Here is a 13287-nt window from a genome sequence, read left to right on the forward strand (position 1 = left end):
AATCAGCATTTCTGGATATCCTTAGATAAAACATAAAGCAGATGAAGCAAAACAAGGAAAAGGCAAAAGAACATTTCACAAAATACTTTTATTTCATTGTTCATTCCTGCAATACAAAAAAAAATGAAACAAGCAAGAATCACATTCCCTTCCATTTACAGTAAATCATCATTATAAATATCATTATTATTATCATTGTTAAGACTACATTAATTAAACCTTTTGTTGTGGATGTGTGTATTTAAGAAAATACGTAGCACCATTTTTTTTTTCCATAATCAGGTTTATTCCTCTCTGAAAACTTTTGCTCCACCCAAAAGAACAAGGTTTTCTCCAGAGAACCATCCAAATACAATAAATCCAGTGAGGGTTTTTTTTTTCATATAAAGTCACAAACATTATTGCAAAAAATAACACACAGCAACTTTGGCCTGTCAACAGGACTGGTGTTTGTAAATAGTTTTCGGATCTTCTCCCTAACAATTTCTTGAATTCCTCAACATTATTTCGAATCTTTCATACAAAAATGTTTATTTCCTGTGGAATAACCTGATGTTATCTATTTATTTATTTTTTTTTTTTTACATTAAAATACATTGGGAGTCATTTTAATAACAGTCACATTCTGCCTCTGTCCAGCAGGACTTGAAATGACTAAAAAAAAAAAAAAAAAAAAGGACTAAGTACGGAGAACAATAATAACAATAACCATAGTTATAATAATAACAAGCGCAATCATTAATAACATTAATAACAATACATGGTAACAAACACTTTATAACATTAATATCTGGAGATGTACCTGCAAGACAGCTCTTTCTCTGGGTGTAAAATAAAGACCGGCCTCCTTTCAGGAGCCAGAGACACACTTCCTCCCTGAACATTGACCTTTTACCTTAACCCTCTGTAATACAGCAGTCTCTACAGTTGAGATATACTTTATGATATGAAGACATCTTTCACTGGGAGTTTAATATTTTTTCATCCAAATACAAGCATGTCTGTGGAAATACAGATGAATTTGGTAATCTTCCCAAATGCAGGTAATGAATGCTACCTGAGAGGTTGAAGACACTGACAGGGATTATAAGGATAGAAGGTTTTTGGGAGAAATAAAAAAAAAATTGTGGCTAAATTTAAGAGCTAAAATCAGAGGTGAGATGGAAATTTATGAAAGCAGAAACAAAGGCATTAATCATACAGCACTGTGGCTGGAGTCGTTGGATTTGGGAGAGACAGACTATAAGAGAGGAAGAGGGAGGGCCAATATGATAAAAAGTGCTTTACTTTCTTTTACTAAATTCAATACAAATTTTATTTTTTAAGCTCCCTCTTTTTCTCTGTAACTCTCTCTCTCTCTCTCCTGCATGGGTCTATTCATTATGGCAGAGATGTACAAGTAACTACCAAAACAATATGCATTGTTCCCTTTTCTGTGGCTTTACTTCTTCATCCTTTCTTCCCTACTTCTCCTTCTTTTCGTCCTTGCTGTTCTGTAAACAATCTCAAAGTCCTTATCATCTCCATCTGAGCAAAGCCTCTCCATTCTCGCATCATCCCCCTCCCCACACCCTTTCTTTTAGCCCCTGCTATTGCCCCTACATCCCATTCTTCTCGGTTTCCATCCCTTCATCTTTAAACCTTGTCCAGTAGAGAGCGGTGGCAGTAGAGGAGGCGTCGTGGGGTACCGTAGCGCCGGAAGAACAGCAACGCTCCCAGAACCATGAGCACACAGGCCAACAGGAAGAGAGGGATCACTATGACTGCCGCGCCTCCAGGGAAACCATCTGAATTGTTCACCTCAATGATGATGACCTCCTCGTCGGTTCCGTCCGGCTTTGTAGAATCATCAAGCTCGCAGCCCATCCAGTCGGTCAGGACAGACTTGGGGTAGCCAGACTCCACCTTCATCTGCTTGTTGTTGAACTTCCAATATTTGTTGGCTTTGTAGAAGTAGGTAAAGGCTGGACAGAGCAAGACAAGAACTTTGAATCAGATTTTTACAGTATATATCACAGGAACACTTTAGAGGTGCTTATATAGTGGCTAAGTATTAGAATGTACTAACAAAAATGTGTAGATGATTTGCTTTCTCACAAAGGCCTAATATGGCAGTAGAATAATCCTTGTTGGGTTATTTAGCTAAATTAGCTAACTAGTTCTCACTTCCAGAAGCTAACACTACCATTATGTCTCACTTCTAATTTTTTTTACTCTAAATAACTTCATCTTCCCTATTTTTGTTTATCTGTATGATGCTGAAATGTAATGGCAAAGTATCCAAAAATCTTAATTACGCTTGCTATTATTGTTACAACCCAACAGTAGGCAGTCAGTAGTACTGATTCAGGACTGGAATTAAAATTTTTGACCGTATCTACTTTAGCCATGACCTAATTTAAGGAATTAATTCACACATCCAAGCCAAAGCGCTAGAGAGACATTTCCTGTGCTTGTGGTTGTGGTTAAGTCTAAACAAGGAAGGAACCTCTGTGCTGAATCAGAATTTCGAAGTCTAGTCATATCCTCCCTATGAACTTCACACAGTACAGCTGTGGCACCTGCTCTCAACCACACCTCTCCCCCTCTCTCTCACACACACGTATACTTATGTACCTCTATCATCGTTTATAAAGGCTCCTTTGATATCATCAGGCACTCCACTCCACGTATTGATGGGTTTGGGGTAATCTGCATCCACAGAGCGTGTGTTCTCATTGAAGCGGTAATACCTAACAACAGAAATAAAGAAGAAGGATCAAAAAGGGAACAGACTCTTTCTTTGTTTGGAGAAGAAGAAAAAAGAGGAGACAGATTTAGAAGAGAAACCAACATTATTGAGACATGATACTATTCTCCGAATAACATCACATTCCAATGAATAAGACATTTTGGCTTATTTTTAGACTTCTGATACAATGGCAGTTCCTCAATACTAAGAACAATACTAATATTAAGAAAAACACACACAACAAGACACTTACTTGCTGCCTCTGAAAAAGTAGGTGTTTCCATTTGGGGTGTAGAAGAGTGCAGCGTCTATTCTGTCTTTAGGAAGGCCTGTGCCCAACTCCTTAAAGGTTTTAGGATATCCAGGATCCATAGTGGCCTCGTTGTACACCCAGTACCTATCACCTACAGGGTGAGAGAATGACAGAGAATAATGTATACACTGATGTTAATATGAAGTGAATATTACAGGACCAAAACTGCAGCTATACCTTTAAAGAAGATGAATTTCCCATCTGAACGTTCGTAGGCTGCATTGATAGAGGATGGCAGGCCTTTCCAGAAGTGTCCAGTGGGCATGGGGTAACCCTGAAGAGGTTTACCGTCACGCATTCGCCAGAACCACTTGTCCTATAGGGGGAGAGAGAAAAAGAGAAGCTACCTAATGATTGCTAAATACACTTTGGTTATACACTAGATTATGTTACACTATGCACTTGGTACAGAGATTGAATATTACATTAATTCCACACAAACTCTGTTCTGCACATCCACAATTCCCTCAGCTAGTGTCAGTACTTACTTTAAAGACAAACATCTCTCCCCGCAGGATGGCAATGGTGTCATAGTGGCCTTTGCAGATATCAGGTCCGACTGATGGTCGATCAGGTTTGCGAGTAGGCCGCGGGGCAGGGGGTTGAGGCACCTCTCCTGACCGAGTACCTGCAGATATTTTATTTTTAGATTTCTATTTTAGATGTTTACAAGGTTTTTTCCCCCCAAATAATTCACTTACATAACTGCATTTCGATATATAGTCTCTTTTCAAAATCTGCTCAAAAAGAGCATATTAAACTTACATAAAATTTCATGGTAGCAAGTTCTGTCTATGTTAATACATAATCTTACACTTTTTTTCAAATATTTAGCAAAGGAATTACATAAGAGTCACTTAGTTAAGCCTGTAAGTTGGCACCAACCCAATCTGGTTCAAACATTAATATGAAAATACAATAATTCATATTGAGCTGACAGAGCAGGACTAAATGCAGAATGAAAGCCTTGATTATTATTTCTATACAGAGAAACTGTGAAAAGTGTACTAGGCCCTTAGGGAAAAAAATTACAAACCGTAAATCTGTTGTATTCCACGTCTGTCATCCTCAGGAAGCACAAAATTCTCAGTCTCCATCCACTGGTAGAATGGAGCCATGATAGCAGAAGGATCCCCAGAGTGCTCTAAACCCAGTGCATGCCCCAGCTCATGCACTGCGACCAGGAAAACATCATTTCCTGAAAAAGGGAAATAAATGAAAACCAATTATGATGTCGAACATCAGTTACCAATCTGATAAGGTAATCCATCCTCTCCTTTCCCCACGTTTTACCTCCTTGGTCCACATTGCCAGTTGTCCAAGGCTCTGCTGCGTCAAAGTGTGTGTCACCTCCGATCCCCTGGCCAGGGAAGTATGCGTGGGCCAGAAAGCCTCCCTCCCCATCAAATGGCGTGCTATCACCATGAAAGCCTTCAGCAAAGAAAAGCATGATGTCTGCGAACCTTTCGGGCCTTTCTCTTATCTGGTAGTATGGAATTTCCCGAAACTTGAGTGGTGTGACCGACTCCCAAACCTTGAAGGCCTTCCGGATGGCCTCGTGAGTCTCATACTCTCCCACTTTAGGAGAGTAGTTCTGGATGCTGTTAAATATAACAGTGCATCAATATAAATACAGTTCACACCTGTTTACACACTGAATCATGTAACTTAACCTCAGAACAATTACACAGATTTCCTTTGATTATTTTTTATATTCTAGTATGTAATGTGAATGATAGCATTTGCTTTAATGGCTGCATCCCACCTGAACGTGACCTCTGCCTTGTCCCACTTCTGACCCTGAATGACATAGCGTCTTTTCCTCAGGTTGCTCTTCTGCTCACTGCCAAATTTATCTGCAACCCCACAGCGTGGTCGCTGCATTGCACTGAAAACAGGATCACACATTTAAATATAAATTTCCTTCTTCAAACAGCAGCCTCATGTGTATGAAATGTCTGTTTTTTTGGAAACGTTTCTCACTGGTTGTTGATTATTTATTATTTACCATTACATACACCAGTAGCCTGTTCTGTGATAGGTTCTTTTGAGAATAAGACTCACCTGACTGTTTCAGGGTCCATGGTTCCGGTGATGGTGAGGCCGTAGAACTTCTGCATGGCGATGATAGCAGAGGCGATGGCCTTGGGGGAGCGGATAGCCTGAGCACGCACATCACCAGGAGGAAGATATCCATACTGCTGTAGCCATATCTGAGAGAGAGAGAGAGAGAGAGAGAGAGAGAGAGAGCAGAGTGCAGAGACAGAAAAGAAAGAGTGAGAAAAAGATGACCTCATGTAATTACAGTTATCCAACATAATTAGGACAGAACCTGCATTATTCTATCTATAGCTGCTGAACCACTCTTCCGTTTACACCAACATCCCAACCTCAGACAACTTCCTGAAAGACATGTATGGTAATTGATTCAAATGGCCAGAATCAATATGAAAAAAAAAAACCCAAAACAATGTGAAAGATGTGTGTGTGTGGGTGTGTGTGTGTGTGTGTGTGTCAGCTCATGACTGTACATGAGCTTGAATAAAATTATTTTGGTTTTCTTTTGAACATAGAGGAACCAGAATGTGTAGGTGCATGTTTCTCGCGTGGGTGTGTGGCCTTCATTTAACTTGTGTAGAATGACGGCAAGCTGACTTTGCTTCAGAAACAGCATGTGTTAGCAAGAAACGAATGATAAAAATAAACATTCCAGTGAACGAAAGAGAATAAAGAGGATCAAAGAAAACCCAACAAAATAAAACACATAAAAAAAATAATTACCACGTATACTCAGTATATACTGAGGCAGCTCATAGAGCTTCAAAGGATAACATCCTCATAAACATCCCTTCTTTTTGTGTGGCTAGAAAAAAGCTAAACAAGTGTCTTAACTCAAATACACACTCGCTTTAATGGCCCATCATACACACATACAACTGTTTTAAGCCATTCAGCCAAATGAAATCCTCTAATCTAGCTATTCTATCTCTACTGACTAAAACTGACGTTTAGCAAATGTTTCAGTAAAACTGTAGAGAAACGTCACAAAAATGGCTGCTCTGTTTAAAATCAGTAGGCTGAGAAACACTACACCCTTAACACACAGAGCATTCACTGATTCAACTGTAAAGGCCGTAAAGACCAAGACCAAGGGAGTGGTCAAAAAAGTCTATGCCCATAAATGTCCTCCTGGGTCAAATCTAGGTCAAGCGATATGGAGACTGCACCAAAAACAGAGCTTAAAAAGCATTATACTTTTCATTTATATTTTCATTAGGGTGCAGGAGGAACTGTGACTGTAGGTTAAGATGCGTAAGTGGGAGCTTCATTTCAGACGTCATCTGTCTCCACTCTGACCACAAACTCAGTCAGAAAAATTACAAAAAAATGTTGTCAGTAATCCTTCAGACCACAAACCACAAAACTGCTGTCTCTCTAACGCTTTATTTCTTCCCTCTATCTTTTTAAAATTACTGTATAATTTTCCTCTTTTCATTTATCTACACCTCCACAAACAGAGGTTTATTAAGGGGACACATTAGACAGCGTTGATGTGTCAATGAAGGATATAGACCATGACATTAAAACCAGTAAATAACACTGATTATCTTGTTACTATGGCACCTGGCGTTGAATATATTTGGAATATATTGGTGATTTTTTTAAGTTGATGTGTTGGATGCAGGAAAAATGGGCAAGCATAAGTATCTGAGCAAAACAGGCCAAATTATAAGTCTAGATGAATGGGTCAGAGCATTTGCTCTGACCTTGTAGGGTGTTCCTGCTATGCAGTGGTTAGTACCAAGGAAGGACAACTGGCAGTGTCATGGGTGCCCAAGACTTATTGATGTGCTTGGGGCATGAAGGCTAGATGGGTCAGAGTTGTTTTTGGTGGACCTACAGAATATTATATATATATATAAATATATACACATTACAGGGATGGCTGTGTGAAGGGCGTACTGCACACACTCAGCAAATGGGTGTCAGGGCGAGGTTCATGGAAGACAGTAATATAATAGGAGACTAGAGATTTCCAAGAGCTTAAGACAGTTTTAACGTCTATGAGCTCAATGCGTAGTCACTCCAAGCGCATAATTAGTTGAAGAGTTAGGCTCAAAAATTGCATATATACAAATCCTACATACCAGACCTACTGAAGTAATTTTGACTTGTTAGAATGGCTTGCACAATCAGCTCACAGCTGACAACGTACCTCACATATGAAAGATTCACCACATCCTGGCTGTGTTATGTTTCTGGAAATCATCTTTTGTTAAAGGTTTTAGCAAATTATTGCATTACTGGCCCACAAAATAACCAAAAAATAAAGTCATATTTTTGATCAAATTCCTCTTTAGGCTAGACATCACTGCACACACTAGTTTGTTAAAATTATAAAATTATTTGATAGTCTGAACTTTTCAAAGGAGGGACTGGTTTATGTTTAATGTTGCATAAGTGAATACAGAGTGCTGCACTATATTTTACCCTTAATCTGGTCAGTATGCTTCGTTTTTCTTTCTCTCTCTCCCTTGCTCCATTCCTCCCACTCTCTGACTACTCCCTGTGTGTTGCCGCTATGCTGTGGTCTTTTTTCCCTATGCTGGGAAAAACACACTCCCAACTCAGAGGGATGAAAAAGCCCCCCCCTCTTCCTGTTCTCTCTTCATCTAATTTAGCCAGCTACCCCTTCCTCGACTTCTCTTTGTCTTCCTTCCCTCTTCCTTCTTAGTATGTATATGTACCTTTCATCCCTCTTTTCCCAAACTATTTGTCCTCTCCGCTTTTCTATATTCATGTTGTCTTTCTCTCTTTCTGTCAGACCTCTCTCACTTTTGACTCATGAGGCCTCAGGTCTCCTCTTGCTGCTGCCAGCAATCCCAGCATGCACCAGGCCTCTGGAACACCCAGCAGTGAGCGTCAAAGGTTCTATTTAGAAGCCTTTCCTGACTCCTCTGACTGGGGAAGAGTCAGCGTGTTGGCTTCTACGACACAGACAGGTAGCCTTTATTAAGTCTCCTGCACTCCAGTCAGTCTGGCGAGCCTTTATTTATGACATAAACATCACTCACATCAGGATAAGAGCATTGCTCATTCATACTTCAATGACCACACAGCAAGAAAAGAAGATACTAAACTAGGGGAGCTGAAAGAGTTCAGCAAAGCAGATGTTTATCTGCAGGGAAACTACAATAGAGTTTCTGAGTTTCTGAGTAGACTAAAATGGAAAAATAGAAAAAACAATTATATTATATGATTTAAAAAACTTTCACCTGCAACTACATTATCTGTTAGATAAACCGCATACTTAATTAATTATCCTATAAATATAAAGATGACTCCCTATGAGGAGCAGATCTGGTTCTAATTGAAGGGGCAAACTTACAGTAAATGCCACCTCTGACGCTAAGCGCAACCATATGCCATGACCTCACCTACAGACATGCCAGGACAGTAAACATATGTCTTCTCTTAAGTTGAAAGCCACCTCCTCCTGTGTTCTACCACTCTCTGATTGCTGACTTAATTCATTAAAATGAGCCCAATGTACATTTAAATTACATTTCAATCACTCCAATTATAATAAAACACATATGTTGTATTTTCCAAGAGTCCAGAGAATTTCTGAGAACTTTAGGAGAACTTTGTTTTTCCCCAAAAACAGCCCTGCTGTGTTGCAACATCTTGGAATTGTCCTTCCTAATGACATGATATGGAAATGAGCCATCGGAGTGTCTTGTTTAATAGAACAATTGCTGACTGAATGTTTTGAAGGAAGAAAACATTTCAGAAAGAGTTTACAGCCTAAAACTCACTTACTCTTGGTGTTGAGAGAGAGAGAGAGACAGAGACAGAGACAGAGACAGAGAGAGAGACCTAGTTTACCTATCCATAAATTATATGAAACTCGGTTTTTAAATTAGAGAGCAAGAGAGAGGGGGTGATTAAAAGCAATCGGTTGGAAATAAACAAAAACAAAGGTTTTAAAAGCTACCAGACTCCTGAACACAAAGCAGAACCTACAACAAAATGAGGAAAAGAGGCAGCGGGGGCAGAAGTTTGCTGAATTTGACTTGGAAGGAGACAGACCGACTCAGTTGTTCCCCTCAGACTTCTGCCAGCGGAAAAAACAGGGAATTGTGGTCATCAGCGCCTGAGATTTGGTCTCATACAGCCACATGGTGGCTCAAATCACTGACCTATTTAATGTCATGCTCACCTGATCATTGGCACAAACCACAGTGATGTGAAAATGACTGATGTTTAATAAATTATATTAAATGAAGTTCATGCTCTATCAACTTTCCAGTCTACAGCTGGTGGTCAGAGATCGCTCTCTTCAAAAACTGCCAATAGTTTTCAGTGTATTGAATACAGGAGACTGCAGATTTGAAATTTTACTGTTTATTATCTTAACTTGCACCAGTGTTTGGGTGTTAGACTGCACTTTTACAGACACATGCAGCCTCTTCACTTGTATTACATCTGCAATATCACTTAGAGTAAATAGTAGGGGAATAGTCTTTCTGTGAGCTGCAGACTGAGGGGGTGGAGAAAAAGACAAGAAAGCAAGGAAGAATAGAAAGGAAGCAAGAAACAAAGAAAGGAAAATCATCTAGCCATTTTCTAAGAAATATACCTTGGGACCACCATGGGACTCTTAACAGCTTTAAATAGTGATCTATACATGATTAAACATGTATGATGCTTAATGAGTCAATGAGAATGAGAAAGAAAAGCAGAGTGTTTTTATTTACGGTCTAGGCAGTAAAATCTAAAGATTGGCTTGTCGACATTATACCAGCTTGACTTTTCAAACCACATAATACCATTAAATACCTGGTAGTCATTTTCAACAGAACTGTTTACAGATTTTTGTACCTCAGCCAACACCAGTTCAGCAAATTCCTTTTATCCTATATACATTTAAAGCCAGAAGGGGAGCAGATGTGGTTTTACCATATGGAACTTAACCTCCACTGTGACCTTTCATTTGGATCACATGACTCCCTCGTGACTCCAGGAGAGAGACTGTTATCGTCTGTGGAAACCTGGAACAGCCTCGTTTCAGCCAACTAGGCTGAATTTTCCACTGCTAGCCTTGGCTGACTATCGCAATGTGAAGAATGGAAAGAGGAGGCAGGCTAAAGGGATGCTTAGAGATTTAGATCCTCATGTGATCCTTCTGATCTGTTGAGTGTTTATTTTACCTGAATTAATGCTCTGGCTTGCATTTGAGTCATATGTTCCAAAACTTTTACTTACTTGTTTACTAAAATTCTCTCTCTATCTCTATCCCCACTAATTTTTTCCTGCAAACTCAACCTCTGTGTTTCTGCCAGACATTCATCTCTACTGCAGACATTAGCAGGTCGATCACAGGTTGTGTGTAGCTCAAACACACACAGATGATGTCAGCCAGAGAAGTCCTGTTTCTCTGAAGGACGGTTTCTCAAGTGCAGACTAGTCAAGGGCTGAAAAGGATCTTCTGAATCCCTAAAGTCTGGGTCATTTAGTAGCAATGGTGGCTCAGCAGTTAATGTTATGTTCCAGTGACCAAAAGCTTTCAAGCTTTCTAGAGGTTCTGTTTTGGAAACCTTTCTGAAAAGGACCTCACCTGTTCATCTCTATGATTAGATTAGACCTTTCTTCAGTTCTCTAAACAAAAATCGACCTGAAGAGGGCAGCAAATGATTGTATTTAACATTAATAACGATGCTTAATACAACTGATATTCAGTTTGGTATCACTATTTAATCCTCCAGCTACCTGATAAACCTGACATTCAGCTTTTCTATGACTTGCTGGCCAACTCAACTTCAGCTACATCCCTTTATCATCAGCCTGCAAAAATTATAAGCCTAATATTAAACATAACCGAAGCTTTTAATTATGGCACAAAAATACATTGCCACTTAAATAAGTAAATACTTTCTTATTTCAGTCTTTACAATTTAAGTGTAGTTCATTATTTAAAAAAAGAGTATAGGCTATTCTACATTATTACATTATTTAAAAAAAAAAGAAAAAGAAATATAGACTTGAAAGTATTCTACATGATCTACACATTTTATTCACTCCATTGCCAAGTGCTGTGTGCAAAAAACACATGCATCATCCTCACACATGGCTGCTCGAAATAAAGTGTGTAATTGTAACAATTTTAAGTGTGTGTGTGTGCGTGTGTGTGTGTGTGTGTGTGAGAGAGAGAGAGAGAGAGAGAGAGAGAGAATCCTCACCTCAGGTCGGACTTCTTTGTCGCTGCTCACACACAGGGCAGTGAGCGCCAGCCAGAGTACTGACCAAGTGACCATCCCGAGCCTCCAAAAATACCCAATAACTAACACTAGAACTCACACCAGCACCCTGTGCCCTCGCCTAATCACCCTTTCCTTTACCGACTTCTGATTTTCCTGAGTCAGATAATTCCAAAACTTGGAACTAAAAGTTTTGAAACTCGTCCTCGTTTGTCCAAAAGCGAAAACTCTGTAAAAATGCCTCAAGGCTGGAAATGGGTCTTCAATAATGATCGCGCCTTAAAACCTTGTGTACAAAAACACTTTGAGGAAAAGCACAATATCAATAGCGAAGATCTGCGAAAACATGTTGCTCTGAAGTCTACAGCTGATCGTGTCTCATCTTGTCTGCATTTTTCTCTTTTGTCCTCCGGCACTGATCGCTCGCTCTTGTGTATGAGAGCTGCAGACGTGGTTCTAAGTAGTGATGAAGGCATCACGAGCACGAGTCACTTTACTGATCCGATTCTTTCTGGAGTGAATCATTCATTTGACTCAATATGGAAACGCACATCCGGTCAAATGAACAGGCTTCTCTGTACGTTTTTTATATAGTCTGGGGGGGGGCCTGGGTAAACTTCAGGTCTATTTGAGTCTGTAATGTAATGAAACTGGTTAATAGGATATGTAGAAAACTGCTTTGCATAAATAAGAGCTGTGAATAAAGAAGACTTTCAGTTTATTTAAGAATAGTTGCTAATATTTATCTTTATGGTAACGTTTTATGGTAAATATTTTCCAGGTTTCTTGGCTGAATAAATTGAAATGCATACTGAACAATAAGCATTTTGTCACTGAGACAGAGACAGAGCTGGAGGTAGCAGAGATGAAGATGTTGAGGTTCTCTTTGGGAGTGACACGGTTGGACAGGATTAGGAACGAGTACATCAGAGGGACAGCTCATGTTGGACATTTGGGGGACAAAGTTAGGGAGGCCAGATTAAGATGGTTTGGACATATTGTATATTGGTAGGAGAATGTTGGACATGGAGCTGCCAGGCAGGAGCCAAAGAGGAAGGCCAAAGAGGAGGTATATGGATGTAATAAATGAGGATATGAAGCTAGTTGGTGCAAGTGTTGAGGATGCAGAAGATAGGGATAGGTGGAGAGAGATGATTGGCTGTGGCGACCCCTGAAGGGAAAAGCCGAAAGACTGAACAATAAGCTTTTTATGTCTTCATAACAGGGTGTGCATCTATTCACCAGGGCTGTCTTACTCATTCTTGATAATTGCAGTTAATCCTATTGTATAGTCTCTGAAAATAATTCACACTGATGACCTTTGTCCTTTTATTCAAGTTCTGAGTACCTCATCAGTCACATAATGTCTTGTAACTTCTATGGCTGAAGGAGACTCAAGTCACACACATATAGCGGTTGAACTGTTTTAGGGAACTAAAAGCCAGGTATGGAAAATAGTCCAAGATTCACACAGGCAGAACATCCTCTGGTTTATATTCACATTACAGGGATGATGCTGCAGAGGTTTGATTACTGGATTAAATGTGACAGAATTATTTTTTATTATAGCTGCATGATCTCAAAACCTTATTACATCACCTCAAATTTGTTCCATTGATACATGGCTAAAATGTGAATAATCATTTCAAATTTAGAGGACGCAATACACGTATGAGCATGTTTCTGGGATGTGGGAGGAAACCAGAGAACTCAGGGGAATGGGGTGAATGGTCCTTGGCCAAGGCCCTTGGCCTTAACTGCCAAGTTGTATAAAATAAACTCTATGCCACTCTGGATGTTGTAAATGTAAATGTAAATGAAACCCACACTAAACTGAGGAGCACATCGAAAACTCCCCCAGACAGTAACCTGAGTTTGGGATTAAATCTGGGACCCTGAAACTGTGCAGCAGCAATACACCACGGCAACCCAGCTTGTAATTTATGTTTCCATTTTATTTTATTAATATTGTGTATGCGTTG

The 13287-nt window shown here is 39.6% G+C and overlaps 1 protein-coding gene across 1 annotated transcript; it reads right to left on the bottom strand.

Annotated features, from left to right (window-relative positions):
• Positions 1-262: 262 nt before the first annotated feature.
• On the bottom strand, positions 263-11751 carry mmp14a (matrix metallopeptidase 14a (membrane-inserted)). Its single transcript, XM_058394891.1, has 10 exons — positions 11288-11751; positions 5109-5257; positions 4810-4932; positions 4338-4645; positions 4081-4242; positions 3533-3672; positions 3222-3360; positions 2985-3135; positions 2617-2732; positions 263-1964 (listed from the first exon to the last, which is right to left on the bottom strand). Exons 1-10 carry the CDS (start codon positions 11360-11362, stop codon positions 1636-1638), a joined length of 1692 nt encoding a protein of 563 aa, XP_058250874.1. The 5' UTR covers positions 11363-11751; the 3' UTR covers positions 263-1635.
• Between the last annotated feature and the right edge of the window lie 1536 nt (positions 11752-13287).

This window comes from Hemibagrus wyckioides, linkage group LG07, assembly GCF_019097595.1.
Source record: "Hemibagrus wyckioides isolate EC202008001 linkage group LG07, SWU_Hwy_1.0, whole genome shotgun sequence".
In the NCBI taxonomy this organism is placed as follows: Eukaryota; Metazoa; Chordata; class Actinopteri; order Siluriformes; family Bagridae; genus Hemibagrus; species Hemibagrus wyckioides.

Coding starts and splice junctions, on each gene's coding strand:
- mmp14a (XM_058394891.1), bottom strand. CDS start 11,362: ATGGTCACTTGGTCAGTACTCTGGCTGGCGCTCACTGCCCTGTGTGTG. Junction 4,646..4,809: donor AAGGCAGAGGTCACGTTCAG/GTGGGATGCAGC, acceptor TATATTTAACAG/CATCCAGAACTACTCTCCTA. Junction 3,136..3,221: donor GAAATTCATCTTCTTTAAAG/GTATAGCTGCAG, acceptor CTCACCCTGTAG/GTGATAGGTACTGGGTGTAC.